Genomic DNA, 15,024 nt, shown 5'->3' on the forward strand with positions numbered 1-15,024 from the left:
TCTCAGACCACAGATTTCCCCAATTCCCTGTATATAAGGCTATTTAAAAGCAATGCCATGCTTCCCAACTTTATCTGTGTTCCTTTTAATTAAATCCAAGTTCACGTGCAGAGAACCTTCCTAGCTACTGCGATCTTATAGGATAGCATGAAGTTCTGATTTCCACTCTGGCTCCCACCCTACTCCCTGCCCCGTGATGATGTGTAAACCTACAGGTCATTAACACTTAACAGTTTTCAGAGCTGTGAGTGTTCCTTGAGACTGAGTCCCGACTGTCTGGGTCGTCTGTACACTGCTGCTGGCCGGGTGTCTGTCTTCCCAGATCCTCCTTAGACTTCAGGCGCTTCACCCTCAGAAGAGCCTTCTGTGATGAGGTCAGCTGTGGTAGATCTTTCTCGTCTTCATTTCCTTGGCACTTTCTGTCTGTATTGACAAATTAGCACCTTGTTATATACTTCCTTACTCCTCGAGGGTGTATGTGCCTTTCTGCCTCTGTGTCTGTGCATCTTCCATCCCCAGATATTCTGTAAATGTCTGTGGTGAAAGACTGACTCATACATCTCATCCTTCTCCTTGACACCACATGGTGGCTCTTCTCCTTGGCGCACAGTGGGTATTCAGTAAACACTTGATAATTGAAATACAGAAACTGGCATGAATCCACCATATCATCTCACTGCCTTTTCTTGAGCTGAAATGAAGTATAGGAACATTTAGAATGTAAATTTTATGTAGAACTTTAAAAATTTTGGATAGGTGATACGTTCACATGATTCAAAATAAAAGAAGATAAAAAACTACACAGTAAAAAATCTCCCTTGGTTTGTACCCTCTCATTCCTTGCTTCTCCACAAAGAAGTAGCCACTGTTTTAGTTTTGTCTGTATCCTTCTAGAGTATTTTTGTGATTTAAACAAATTGCAATAAAAATACTTATTTTCCGCATCTTGACACTATAAAAGAGTTCCACACCTTGCTTTTTTCACTTAAATGTATTATTTAGAGATTTTTTCTCCCAGGGCAACTCAGAGACCTCTTTCATTATGCTCTTACAGCTTGGTAGTATTCCGTTATGCAAGTGTACCGTAATTTATTTAACCTGTCCCAGACGGGTGGACATTTGGGTTTTCTCCTGCCCTTTGCTGTGGTGACTAATGGGTGCCTAGGCCATTTCACTGGGTGCAGGTGTATTGGAGGATACCTGCCCAAACAGGCCTTGCTAGGTCACAGGGAAGTGCATTTGTAACTGCGACAGGGGCTGCCAGATTGCTCTCCCTAGGGGTTTCGCCACCTTAGAGCATTTCTCTATGGTCCTGTCAACAGACTGTGTACTCCAACTTTTGGATTTTTGCCAATCTGATGGGTGAAAGGTGGTATCTAAATGTGGTTTGAGTTTACATTTATCTTATGAGTATAGTTGAACATGTTTTCATGTTGGTTGAAGGGCCATTTATCTTTCTTTTTTGTGAACTGTCTGTTCATATCTTGCCGTATTTCAGTAATAGATTGCCCTTCTTCTTATCACTTCCTAGGAATTATATTCCTAATCATAAATTAGAATGAGGAGCCTTTTGTGTATGAAACAAGTTGAAATTATTTTCCCTAGTTGATCGTTTGGCTTTGTTGGTGGTGGCAGTGCATTTTAAAAATTTGTTTCCCATGCAGAAGTTCAATTTTTAGGTGATCAAATTTATCAAGCTTTTCTTTTATGGCTTTTGGATTTTGAGGTGTTAGGCCTTCTCTATCCTAAGGCTACATATTTTCTTCTAGTGCTTTTTTTCCCCCTTAAGTCTTTGATCCATTTGGGATCTATGACCTGAGAAATGAATCCAGCTTTGTTTTTTAGATGGCCGCCCACTTATCCCAAAACTGCTTACTGAAAAATTGATCTCCTCTAAGTTGAGATGCCATCTTTATCACATACGTACTTGTGATTTGGATTATATGTTACTAGAGGATGAAATATAAGCACTGCACTAACCGGTGAGGATTATGGTGGATAACTTAGTGATTTCATTCATGCAGCAAACATTTATTAAGTACTTAAGAGAGTAGCTGGACAAAGAATATAATCTTGATACAGTGGAGTAAGAGCAGCTGAGAAGCCGAGACAGACAAGGACATGCTTCACACAGTGGAGAACACTGTGCTGAGTCTTGAAGATTCAGCTGAAGTTTGCCAGCCAGGAGAGGAAGGACATTCTAGGAAGAGGAGCTAATATGTACAGAGGGACAGATCCAAGAGTCATGGTGTTTGGGGGGACGCTGAGTGGCTCTTCATGGCCGTAGTGTAGGGCAGGAGACGCAATTGGAGATGAGACCAGAAGGATAGTTAATGGAGATTGTCTCTCTTAATTAAGTGTCAAATTTGGGCATGTAGTGTTGCTATGCCTCCCCTATGCTTTCGTCCATCTAAACAGATGCAGGGGAAAGATTAAGAGGTCCAGAATAAATAGAAACCAACACTTAGTTGTGTTCTGCAGGTCCGTTGTTGACTTTGACACCTGTTGCTTATTCTAGACTACTCCAAGCTCCCGAAGCCGAAGTCTCACTTTGCTCCCCCATGGAACACCCAATTCTGCATCTCCCTGTAGCCAGAGACACCTCGGTGCGGGGGCCCCCGGTGTTGTCACAATCACACATCACAAGTCGCCTGCAGCCGCCCGAAGAGTCAAGAGTCAGTATTCCGGCCAGCTTCACGAAGTCAGAGAGGTAGGCTCTGCTCTCCTACTAGGTTAAGGGGTCCGTGGGAGTTGAGGGCTGTGACTGTTGCTCTGCCAACTTCCCTTCCTTTGTGCCATCTTGACTGCAAAGAGAGAGGACCAGTGGCCAACCGCTCAGCCACACAACCATCACAGTCCCTCCCGGTTTTAAAAGAATGATTGTTTCTGTTTTTTAGGGTAAGTGAGTTGTTAGGAGACCTCTGTTAGAGCTCAGAAAACAGAAAGCAAGATCGTAGACACATGATTGTAAACGGAAGTACGATCAATTAAAGTCTCCATTCTCGTAGCAAAGAATAGACGCTACAAAATCCTGGGTCATCAGGAAATAATTGCGGGTGTTTTGAAACTCAGGAAGTGTTAGACCTAAAGCTGATTTCCCCTCTGTTCTGCCCCACTTCACTTTACAAAGTGCTGACCTCCTCATTAACGTCCCAGACACTCTTCAGGGGACGCATTGGGTAGACACTTTCTGCATCTGTAAAATGGGAATAATACAGGCCTTACCAACCTCTCGAGGGAGACTGGAGGATCACTTGTGGTAATGCACATGAAAGCCCTTGAACTGTGAGTGCCTTCTGAACATATGTGGGTGCTTTTGATACATGAGGAAGTCATCACTTTGGGGATCCCAGATCCTTAATATTCATGTTATCCTTTGCAACTGTTACTGAGAACAGACTATATAAAATAAATGATGTTGGTCTTGGTTGCCTAACTTCTGTTGAGTGCTGAGGCTTTTTGCCCCGCAGCTGACTTGTGTCCAGACCAGCTTGTCCTCTCAGAGAAGGAGCAGAGCCCTTCCTCTGTGTCCAGCAGGAGACTGGGACTCCTAGAATAGAGTCTTGTTGCTGCTTGAGTCAGCATGCATCTCATTTTATTTTTTAAATGTCATGAGCCAAGTAGTGCTGTGTCGGCTGACTGTCTAATTCTGGCCCAGGACAGAAAATCTGAAATCTGCATCAAATATGTAGATGCGTATGAAAGACATTGTTTTTCTTGATAGATTTACTCGTGCACATACTCCGTATTGCCTAATAAAGAAAAGATAGAGAGTCATGCTCCCTTTGATGTGGTCACCCTGATGTAAAAATAAAAAATAGTATTTGGCTCTGAGCTTAATTTTGGTACATTAGATGATATGAGGAATGGTTTTGCACATGTATATATTGCTTTTCACTTTTCATAGCACACTTTTACAGAAAGCTGTATTATGGAAGAACTTTCAACGTATGCAAAGTAGAATAGGATAATGGTACTCATCACCCAACTGCATTCCCAATTTCTCTTACTGTTGATTCATCTGTTTTCTACTACCACTTTTTTTTTTGCTGGAGTATTTTAAGGAAATCTTAAATATTTTATCATTGCCAATAAATGCTTCAATATTTATTTAACAGATAAGGACTTAAAAAAAAAAACTCAACTGCAATACCATCATGTTGTTTCTATGTTAACCTCATTGCAGATATTTTTTGCATGTACTTTGGAGACTATAACCTTAAAAAAAAAAAAAGAAAAGGAAAAAAGGCAAGTTGAAAGTTTGTGGCATTTTGAAAATTCTTTGAATTCTATCCTAATGAATCTGATAGACTTTTATAAGTGATAAGAGGCTTGGTACACGTGAAAAAAAAAATGGAGGTGCTTGTGTTGAGTGAACAATGGCCTAAATAAAATTTGAAGTACTTTAGTTGATTTTAGTAGCAGTTAATTCAACATAATGCCAAAATCTTTTCTACCTCCATTTTTAAAAAGTCAAGTTAAAAAAAAAAATCTTGTTCTTTGTAGATGTGTATATAAAAATGTTTAATTGTATAAAATATACAGTTCAAGTATATATTGCAAAAGAAGTCTAAAGAAGAAAAGCAAAATTACCCATAATTCTCCCTTCCTTCAGATAACCACTGTTGTTCTTTCAATGAATTTACTTCTGGGTTGTCTTTTTTTTCTATGTAAGTTGCATATATAGATATGTAAAAATTATATGGTATGATCTAAACTTTGTAAGTGATTACATATATGCTGGTTTTTTCTTAATTGTATTGTTTTCTCTCTGTTTTCCATCCATGGGGGGGAAATTATTGAACTTCCCCGTGGAGTTTCATTATATGAAAAATAATTAGGTGAAATGTCTCCATAGCTATTTTTATTTGGTTTTTGTATTCCTGGGCAATAGTCTATCTCTTTAGGTGATGGCTTTTGTCTATCGATGACCTTTCTTGCTGAAAATTAATTTTAGGTGAGCTTGTTGAGACATAGGGACAAACATTAGCAGTTAGAATTCTAGGATGCTGGACACCTCTGAAGGAAGAGTCCAAAGTTTTGATTCTCAGATATCATGTCCAGCTTCACTCCTGACTGGAGAACAGCAGCTGTTTTGTGACATCTGTCATTTTATGATGTGGACAGTTCCACTTGGAAACTATCAGCAAATTTCGTCCATACCAGAAAGTTCTACAGTTTTAAAAGTATATTAATTTCAGAGTATAAAGCCCTCTGCTTTTAGATTCCACTGTTCTTATCTGTAAAATAACTAGAAGAAAATGGAATAGCGTTTTTAACCCAGCTGTACAGGGAAGATAGGACCACTGCAGCACTGGAGAAAATCATCGTACACAAGACAAATGAGCCTGAATATCTGAAGAAGAAAAGAGAAATAGCCCAGCCAAAGGCAATAGAATAAATATTAAATGGAATGCCATAGCACAGGTGAAAATAATGGGACAGTTTAAGAGATTAAATGGTTATCATCCGAAATATAAAGAATTGAGATCCCACAGGTCAGTACTCAGAGTCCTTCCTGGAAGCGGTCAGGAGAGGTGAACATGAGGAATTCGAGACATGACATCGTCGTGAGGAGCAGGCATAGCCTCACGAGCAGTTCAAGAAGCAAAACCTATTTTGTCAGTTTGACAAAATTTGAAAACCTGGTAATTTGACTATGAAATTACCAGAAATAATTATAGCCCGTTCTTGGTTGGGCTGTTAATGAGCATTGGCAGGGTTGCATATTCTACAGTCTAGTGATGTGTAATAAGAGCGAAACACAGAACAAAGCTGTGCCTCACCACTGACTCCTAAATTCCCCATTGGGTACTGTATCTTGAGGAAATGATCTGTGGAATTGGGGGTAGAAGGAAGAAAATTCATTTTGGTAAAGCTGTTCATGCTAATAAGTCCAATACATAACATCATGGGAATGACTAAATAAACACAATACGCTGAACATACTGAATTGCTATATAGCAGGTTAGGATGAAAGCCCTGTCAGTGTTCTTACTACATGGACATGTGTGTGTGAAATAAGAAAATCAGGATACAGAATAATATGCAAACATTGGACCCTATATCCATCTTAATAAAGTCCAGAAATTGTTTAAAACTGTAGTTCCAGAATTTTGGATTTTACTTGCAAACTAAAATTTAGATTTTTGGGAGTGAAAATATATTTGCCAATTTTTGACTTTGCCCAGTAAGGCATTTTAAAGCACACTGGCAGCCTATGGTTTACCACCATCTCATAAAAGCACATTTTAATGCCTCCTCCAAAGCAATATAATTTGAGAATAAGGGGCCTTTCATTGCGTAGAATAAATTTAATTTCTTGAAAACATACTGTTTTTCTTCTTTTTAATGTTTTATCTTGGATGAGAAGAGGGTTCATTACAGATTGATCCTGGCCTGTGAATCTGTGTTTTTGAACCACTGATTAGCACTGATTTTTAACTTCAGAAATGACTTTCAGTCGAACCCATCTACTCCATTGCCATTCTCTCTTCTTTCCAGTTCATTCCTTACTCTATTTCAAGGAGGCCACCCTCCTGAAGGAAAGCATTTTATCGTATCATCCTTACTCCCCACTGTCCGTAGAGTCAAGATTGGACTCCTCAGCACGGCAGACAAGGCCGTCCCTTGTCTGTCTCTGCCTCACTCGCCTGCCCCCTTCTCTCAATGCTCCTCCTCGTCCACACCATGCACTTGCTTCCTCCCTTTGTTGGGAGGTTCATTGCCCAATAGAACTTTGTGCCATGATGGAGATGTTCTACAACTTTGCTCTCCACTAAGGGAGCCACTGCTTCCATGGGGCTAATGAGCTCTTGAAATATGCTAGTCTGAATTGAGATGTCTTGTAAATGTAAAATGCACACTAGATTTCAAAGACTTAGTACGATAAAAGGTAAAATGTTTCATTGATAATGTTTTTTGATACTCATTGCGTGTGAAAATATTTTCTGTACGTTGGGTTAAATATATTAAAAATTAATGTCATTTGTTTCTATTTACCTTTTTAGAGGCGCCTTCTAGAAAATTTAAAATTACGCCTGTGCCTACGGTTTGTGGCTTGCCTTATATTTCTCTTGGATGGTGCTGCCCTAGACTGTGAGTTTGCTCACTCAGTCACTCCTCCATCCGCTATACAGGTGTTAATTGGGCACTTGCTGTGTGTGCCAGACACTGGATTTTTATGCTGAAAGTCGTGTCTTACATCTTTGCATCTTCCAGCCCTGGCACTGTTGCTGGGCATGTTGGTTGAACATACTGATTTAAGGACCCATTTTCTAGCAGTTAGAGCACTTTAGAGATGGAAAGTGGAGGCTTTCGAGGGTTGCTTAGGTGACTATACGGAGTGGATGTGAGTGAGGGGAAACCTGGCGATTGGTTGAGGGTTGAGTCAGGTGGACCCTGAAATGCCTGTGTGAGTCGGGATCAGGGAAGCAATGATAGTGTGAGTGCCTCTGGAGTTGTTTTATAAATGGAATCTAATATATTTTAACAAACCAATTTGAACCTTCAGCTGTTGAAGCGTGTGCTGGTGGAAATATGGTATTCGCTTATAGTTTAACTTTATACTGTTAGTTACATTATAACAGGTTTTAACTGGCTCACATTTATTTAAATAGACCTAAGTTCATTTGGTACAAGTGCAGTGTGATTTTATAAAATTGTTTTTTTTTTTTTAAAGATTGGCACCTGAGCTAACAACTGTTGCCAATCTTCCTTTTTTTTTTTTGTTTCCCCCCTGCTGTTTCTCCCCCAATCCCCCCAGTACATAGTTGTATATTTTTAGGTGTGGGTCCTCCTAGTTGTGGCATGTGGGACGCTGCCTCAGAGTGGCCTGACGAGTGGTGCCATGTCCACGCCCAGGATCTGAACTGGTGAAACCCTGGGCTGCCAATGGTGGAGCGTGCAGAATTAATCACTCGGCCACGGGGCCAGCCCCTAAAATTCTTGTTTGCTACATGCTCTCTGAAAAAATACAGCCCTTAATACATGTTCATATTAACGTGTGTGTGTGGACCCACCTGCATACACACGTGAATTGAAGAATATAAGTCGGAAAGTCAAGATGTTTCTTCTTTTCCTAATTCCTCATTACTGTTTCCCAGAAGTGACTCCTTAGATGTTCTGTGAATCTGCAAGCTTGAGATCATGTGTATGTTTGTGCACGTACATGGATTCGTGCATATGTATGGGGTTATTTGTGGTCTACAACTGATTTTATTTTAACTATTCTCTTCCTTGGATTAGAGTTAAGAAAATTCTCTAAAGAGAGTACCTACTAAAATTTTTCTCTAAATCCGGAAGTGGTAATAGGCATGGACATAATAAATATTTGAGAAACAGAATCAGCTTTGGAGAGCCCAGGTTTTTCCAGCTTTGACTGAATAATGTTTTGAGTTGTGACATTTGAGACTTAAAAAAATACGCTTAATTCAATAGAGAGACTTTCTCTGGATTCTGTAGCTTGATAAGGGAAAAGGTCAGGCTGTTGAATTATAATGGGCATATGTAAGGCATAAATTTAGATTTAATTAAGCTTTCAATGATAATTTTATTGACAAATAGGAATTATCCTTCTCAAATGTTTTTTTGTAAAATAGGTTGCTTCCAGAGGCACATACCTTTTTAAAGTGTAGAGCTGTTTACTGTGCTGGTTCATACTGGGTGGATAAACTGTATGGAGGCTGTATAATTTAATATGGCTTTGAATAAACCTGTCACAGAGTATAATATATGGAGGAGATGTATGTTTGTGTGGTCTGTGTGAATTTATATGTTTCTTCTTGTAATTGCCCTGTCATATTTACTTAAAACACATACCAGGAAGGATCCTTTAATGAAGTTGCCAACTTTATAAATGATATTGACTCAGTATTGTTTCCCTTCAGGGGGATTTGGTTTGATCCTGGTGCACATGGATGTAGTGAAGGCCTGGTTAGAAACCTTGGTTCACAAATAGCCTTTGCTCTGGCAGCACTAACTGTAAATATCACCCTGATGAATTCCATTAGCTGATCAATTTTGAGGTAGTGGTCAGTACTGGCCGTGTTGAGTACAAGCCGCCCCATCACCAGGGAAACCGCATTTATCCTTGGTGTGAACAGAATTACTATTTTTTAAAATGTCCTAAATTAATTCTCCTGTGCACTTTTTGGATAAATGATGACAAGTAACCCTAGCATGTATTTTTGGTAGCAATTTGCTATCTTTCAAAAATAAGTCAGCTCCAGACTTACAGTTTTCAAAAGTTGTAAGGTGGAGTTAGTGAATAGGAGTGATTTCCAAATGTTTTTAAAGCAGTAAAATGTTTTTTTTAATAAAAATATTTCAAATCCTTACTATATAAAATCAGGTTAAAAGTGGTGTTTTATTAGTGTAGTTTTACTTTAGAAGGTAAAATGGGCATTTATTGATCGTGAAGCAAGTTGACTTGGAAGACTGAGGATCTGACCACCATTGCAATCCCTCATCAGCTCTGTATCCGTGCGATTTGAAACAAATGTTTGTGTGGTCTGTGTAACGCTATGGAGATCCTTTGAGAATGCAGTTTGAGAGTTAGGTGTTGGATTTTGGCATTAATAACATTTCAGGTGAACAACGACAAGAGCAAGAGTGAGATAATGTTCACTATCAACCGTCAACTCATCGTGTCATGAACCACTGCCCCGGGAGAGTGATGCTCTGGTGTCCCGGCCTGCTCGGGGCCTGGCTGGGTGGGATGTGGAAGGAGGGGGAGGCTGAGGGCGGAATTAACCACAAAGGAAGCAACCACCTGGTCTTCTAGAAAACTAGCAGTGTTCATAATTTTCTGTCCCTTACCATGGTATTCTTCACTTTGATAAAAAAAAAAAAAATAAGTTCCAGCCTAGCTGGTTGTAGCGCAAATTCCCTCTTTTCCCACTTTTCATCGCAGCTTCTCACAGAATTCCTTCCTTACCCTCAGCTGATTTTCTTACCAGGCTCTTTTCTTTCATTATCTTGTTACATTGGGAAATTAGGTGTTTGGTTATTTACTTGTTTAGTATCTGACCCCTTTTGTCCCTCCATCTAGAGTATCTAGAGGTGTTTTTTTAAAAATTCTTAGCCCAGCACCTAGCACATAGTAGGTGCTCAATAAAAATTTGAGTAAATGAGTGATTTTCCATAAAGGAGATCATAGCCATTGGGAAAAACGCCTCTGCAGATTTGGTTAAAAGCTTTTGCTGAGAAAGTAGTTTCTTGTCCTGTAGCATATTTTTAGGAGAGTTATGGTCCCAAAGAGGAGCAATGGAGAGCTTGGGCCCAACCATGTTTTGTACGTACAGTGCCAACCTCCCACTGTGCCCCAGCCATGCTTAGGGAGTGCTTCCCTCAATTCCTGGTGCAATTCATATCTACCTACACTTTCAGCAAATATGTCTGTGTATAATTTGTTCTATCTCCCCTCTAGTGTATAAACTCCTTCCCCAAAGGCATATAGATTCATTAATAACAATAGTAACTGTTACGTGAACAATAATATTTCATGCTTGTTGGGGTCTTACTGTGTGCCAGGAACTGTGCTCAGCTTTCCTTGTGTTATCCTCAGGTTTGCCCTGTGAGGTTAGACTGTTGGTATCTCTATTTGACAGACAGGAAACTGAGGCAGAAAGATATTAAAGCAAAGAGAAGTATACCAGTCAGGGTTGAATCAAAGAAATAGAACCAGTAGGAGATATATATTAAGAGATTTATTGTAAGGAATTGGCTTATGTGCAATTGTGGGGTTCTCAAGGCGGGTCTGAAATCCGGAGGGCAGGCGGGATCTCTCGGGCACAGGCTGACATGGCTATCTACAGGGAAAATGTCCTCTTCAGAGAAACCTCAACTCTGCTCTTAAGACCTTTCAGTTGAATCAGGCCCACCCAGATTATTTAGGTAATCTCTATTACTTAAAGTTGCAAGAGGTCACACAGATATTAAGTGGTTGATTCTGGCCCAGGTGTCAGTTCCTATGCTGGGAGTTGGCCAAAATACTGAAGTCCTGATGAATCAGTCAGTCTGTGTACGACATGCTAGGATTCATGCGTGAGAGTGCCTGCGGGTCATGCTGGCAGTGTCTCACTGGTCTCCAAGCACTTCCCACCCTAGTCCTAGTGATTTAAAAAAAAAAGAAAAAGGGAGTTTGAGTGGTTAATGATGACCAGCTTGTTGAGTTTTGTACCATGTGACTCCACCATCCTGACCAAAGCTGATCAGACCAGCTCTCGCTGCCTTGTCCTTTAGCCTTGCCATTGGACTTTGAGGTGGTCTTAAGTGGGAACTCTAGAAAGGTGAATTGCCCCTTTAGAGCGTGAGTAGGAAGTGCGCAGACACCAAGAGGTGGAGAAACTAACTGCTGCCAACAGAGTATAAGCCCCTGAGTCACAAACTAGTGGACTTCTAGAGGTTACCATGAGAGTTGCTGTGGCATTGTATTAGGATTCTCCAGAGAAACAGAAACAATAGTGGGTGTGTGTGTATAAATATGTATACATATGTGTGTGTATAGTTAATGTATACATATGTGTGTGTGTAATTATAGAGGGAGGGAGGGAGCTTGGTTGGTTGGTTTTAAGGAATTGGTTCGTGTTGTTAAGGAGGCTGGCAAGTCCAAAATCTGCAGGATGGGCTGGGAGGCTGGAGACCCAGGGAAGAACCAGTGTCGCAGTTCAAGTCTGAGGCCGTCTACCAGCAGAATTTCCTCTTGTTCAGGGAAGGTCACTCTTGTTCTGTTCAGGCTATAAAGCTGATTGAATGAGGCGCACCCATGTTATGAAGGGCAATCTGCTTTGTTCAAAATCCACCAATTTGAATGTTAATCTCATTCAAGGGCACCCTCACAGAAACATCCAGAATGTTTGTCCAAATATCTGGGCGCTGTGGCCCAGCCAAGTTTACACATAGGATTAACCCTCATAAGCATCCTAGACTGTCTTATTGCTCCTTGTAGTCTTTTTTTTTTCCCTTTCCCTTTTTCTCCCCAAAGCCCCCAAGTACATAGTTGCATATTTTTAGTCATGGGTCCTTCTAGTTGTGGCATGCAGGACGCCTCCTCAGCATTGCCTGATGAGCGGTGCTATGTCCGCACCCAGGATCCGAATCGGTGAAACCCTGGACTGCTGAAGTGGAGGTGCGAACTTAACCCCTGGGCCACGGGGCTGGCCCCGCCCCTTGTAGTCTTACTGTCTGTGTCTGTCTGCTGGGTTTATTTCTGGAAAGCTAAGAGAGCTTGACTATCGCCAGTCAAACCATGCTCAGTTATTGCATTTGCTGTGGGTCCTGCGCTGGCCTCTGATGTGGGGGGTGCAATGATATATTGTCCAGGGACTTGAAAATCTAGGAGGCTGGTTAAACTAACATGAAAATTCTTTGGTGCTACAATGGTTAATGGCAATAGGGATTTACTGGAAGGTGAGGCCAGCGGGGGCTGCCTGGCCCTCATGTAGAACTGTTCCGCAAGTTGCCAGGACCCTGGGAAGTGTCACCTCCGGATTCAGCATCCAGGGTAGACTGAATTTATGCCTTATAAACTCTTCCTTCTTATGTTTAGAATGCTGCTGAGCAAAATAATATATATAGTGAGGGAGCATCTGCCCCTCTCTGGCTCACAGAAAATTCGTGGTTCAGACACTCTTGAAGCTCTGCACTCAGAAGGAAGCTAAGTGGCAGGTTATTTTATGTCACAGTTAGTTCTGTGACATAAAAGACGTCTGGGTTTTACCTTATGTGGCACTTTAATACAAGGAGCCTTCCTATCGGAGCTCCAAGGCTTTGAGAGAATAACATATGTTGGATATTGAGTGAGTAGACAAGGAGGGAAGTTGGCCAAGTTCATCCTTTGGCACTCAGGCCACCCTTGGAACTTGTGTTTTGTGATCTTGTTCTTGAGAATTTCTCCAGAGAAGGTTGTTTTTTCCCCTAGTGGCTCATTGTAGTATTTCAGGATAAGACAGATTCTTCCTCATTTAAAACCCAGTCGTCTTATTCTGTTGTTGGCAGGAGGGAGGCGCTGTGGTTATTTTCCCCTCCCCTCCCCATTAGATGCTTGGCCATTCTAAAGTTGCAGGTTAATTACAGTAGTTTCCTTAACTCCCCACCTTCCTTAGCCACCTCTTTGCCCCACCTGCCAAGACCATAATCATTTTTTTGTTGCTTTGATCTGAATTTTTTCTAGTTCATCTTTTTGGGGAGAGTGATGAAATGTTCTATATCTTGATTGTGGTGGTAATAACACAGTGATATAAATTTGTCAAAACTCACTGAAATGCACTTAAAGTGGGTTTGTTTTACTGTAGGGAAATTATACCTCAATAAAGTTGATTTAAAAATTAGTTTCATGTTAACAAGTCTAAAACGGATTACTGAAATCAGATTTACTTCACCTCTGACATTGTGGTTCACTGTCTACTCCTAGATAGCTTAGGTTTCCTACACTTGTTTCCAGAATATAGAATTTACCTATTTTGCATCCTCACCATTTAACTTTCTTTTTTTGAGGAAGATTAGCCGTGAGCTAACATCTGCCACCAATCCTCCTCTTTTTTTTCTGAGGAAGACTGGCCCTGAGCTAACATCTCTGCCCATCTCCTCTACTTTATATGTGGGACCCCTGCCACAGCATGGCGTGACAAGCAGTGCGTAGGCCCGCATCCGGGATCCGAACCGGTGAACCCTGGGCTGCGGAAGCGGAACATGTGAACTTAACCACTGCGCCACCAGGCCGGCCCACAATTTAACTTTCTGTGCCGTTATCTTCTTCAAACTTCTTAATTCAATTCTACCAGCTGTTGAGGAACCGAGGACTCTATGTGCTGTTATTTGAACCTCTAATCTTCTTTCTTTTTTTTTAAATTGTAGTATAATTGACATACAACATTATATTAGTTTCAGGTTTACAACATAATTTAATATTTATATATATTGTGAAATGATCACCACATAAATCTAATTAACATCCATCACTATACATAGTTGCAGATTTTTTTTCCCTGTGATGAGAGCTTTTAAGATCTACTGTCTTAGCAACTTTTAAAGATAGATTATTAACTGTACTCACCATGCTGTCCATTACATCCCCATGACTGACTTGATTTATAACTGGAGGTTTGTACTTTTTGACTCCCTTCACCCGTTTGACCCACTCCCCCTCCTCTGGCAACTGTCTGTTCTCTGTATCTATGAGCTTGGTTTTTTTTTAGATTCTACATCTAGGTGGGATCATACTGTATTTGTCTTTCTCTGTCTGACTTATTTCACTTAGCATCATGCCCTCAGGGTCCATCCATGTTGTCACAAATGGCAAGATTTCATTCTTTTTTTATAGCTGAATAATATTCCACTCTGTGTGTGTGTATCACATTTTTCAGCTTTATTGAGATATGATTGACATATAACAGGTAAGTTTAAGGTGTACAATGTGATGGTTTAACACATATATTGCAAAATAATTACCACCTTAGCATTAGCTAACACCTCCATCACATCACATGATTACTATTTCTTTTTCCTGGTGAGATTATTTGAGATCTACTCTCAGCAACTCTCAAGTGTGTAACAGAGTATTGTTAATTATATTCAGAATGCTGTGTATTAGACCCCCAGGACTTAGTCATCTTCTAAATGGAAGTTTGTATCCTTTGACTGACATCTCCCCCATTTCCCCCACCCCTCAACCTCTGGTAACTACTGTTTTGCTCTCTGTTTCTGTGAGTTCAGCTATTTTAGATTCCATATAGATGTGATAGCTTACAGTATTTGTCTTTCTCTCTTTGACTTTTTTCACTTAGCATAATGCCCTCAGGGTCTATCCATGTTGTTGCAAATGGTAGGATTTTCTTCTTTCTCATGGCTGAATAATAATTCCATTGCGTGTGTATATATACACCACATCTTCTTTATCCATTCATCCATTGATGGACACTGAGGTTGTTTCCACATCTTGGCTGTTGTGAATATTGCTGTAATGAACATAGGGGTGCAGGTGTCTTTTCAATATCCTGTTTCCGTTTCCTTTGGATGTATACC

The 15,024-nt window shown here is 40.5% G+C and overlaps 1 protein-coding gene across 4 annotated transcripts in view; it reads left to right on the forward strand.

Annotated features, from left to right (window-relative positions):
- OSBPL10 (oxysterol binding protein like 10) overlaps nt 1–15,024 on the forward strand; it is a 285,389-nt gene that overhangs the window by 132,297 nt on the left and 138,068 nt on the right. For all 4 annotated transcript variants that reach the window (XM_023620803.2, XM_023620804.2, XM_023620805.2 and 1 more), the window contains exon 4: nt 2,519–2,710. In XM_023620803.2, the coding sequence (XP_023476571.1) occupies nt 2,519–2,710 (192 nt within the window). The remainder of the gene's footprint in view (nt 1–2,518; nt 2,711–15,024) is intronic.

The sequence above is a fragment of the Equus caballus genome, chromosome 16 (assembly GCF_041296265.1).
Source record: "Equus caballus isolate H_3958 breed thoroughbred chromosome 16, TB-T2T, whole genome shotgun sequence".
In the NCBI taxonomy this organism is placed as follows: Eukaryota; Metazoa; Chordata; class Mammalia; order Perissodactyla; family Equidae; genus Equus; species Equus caballus.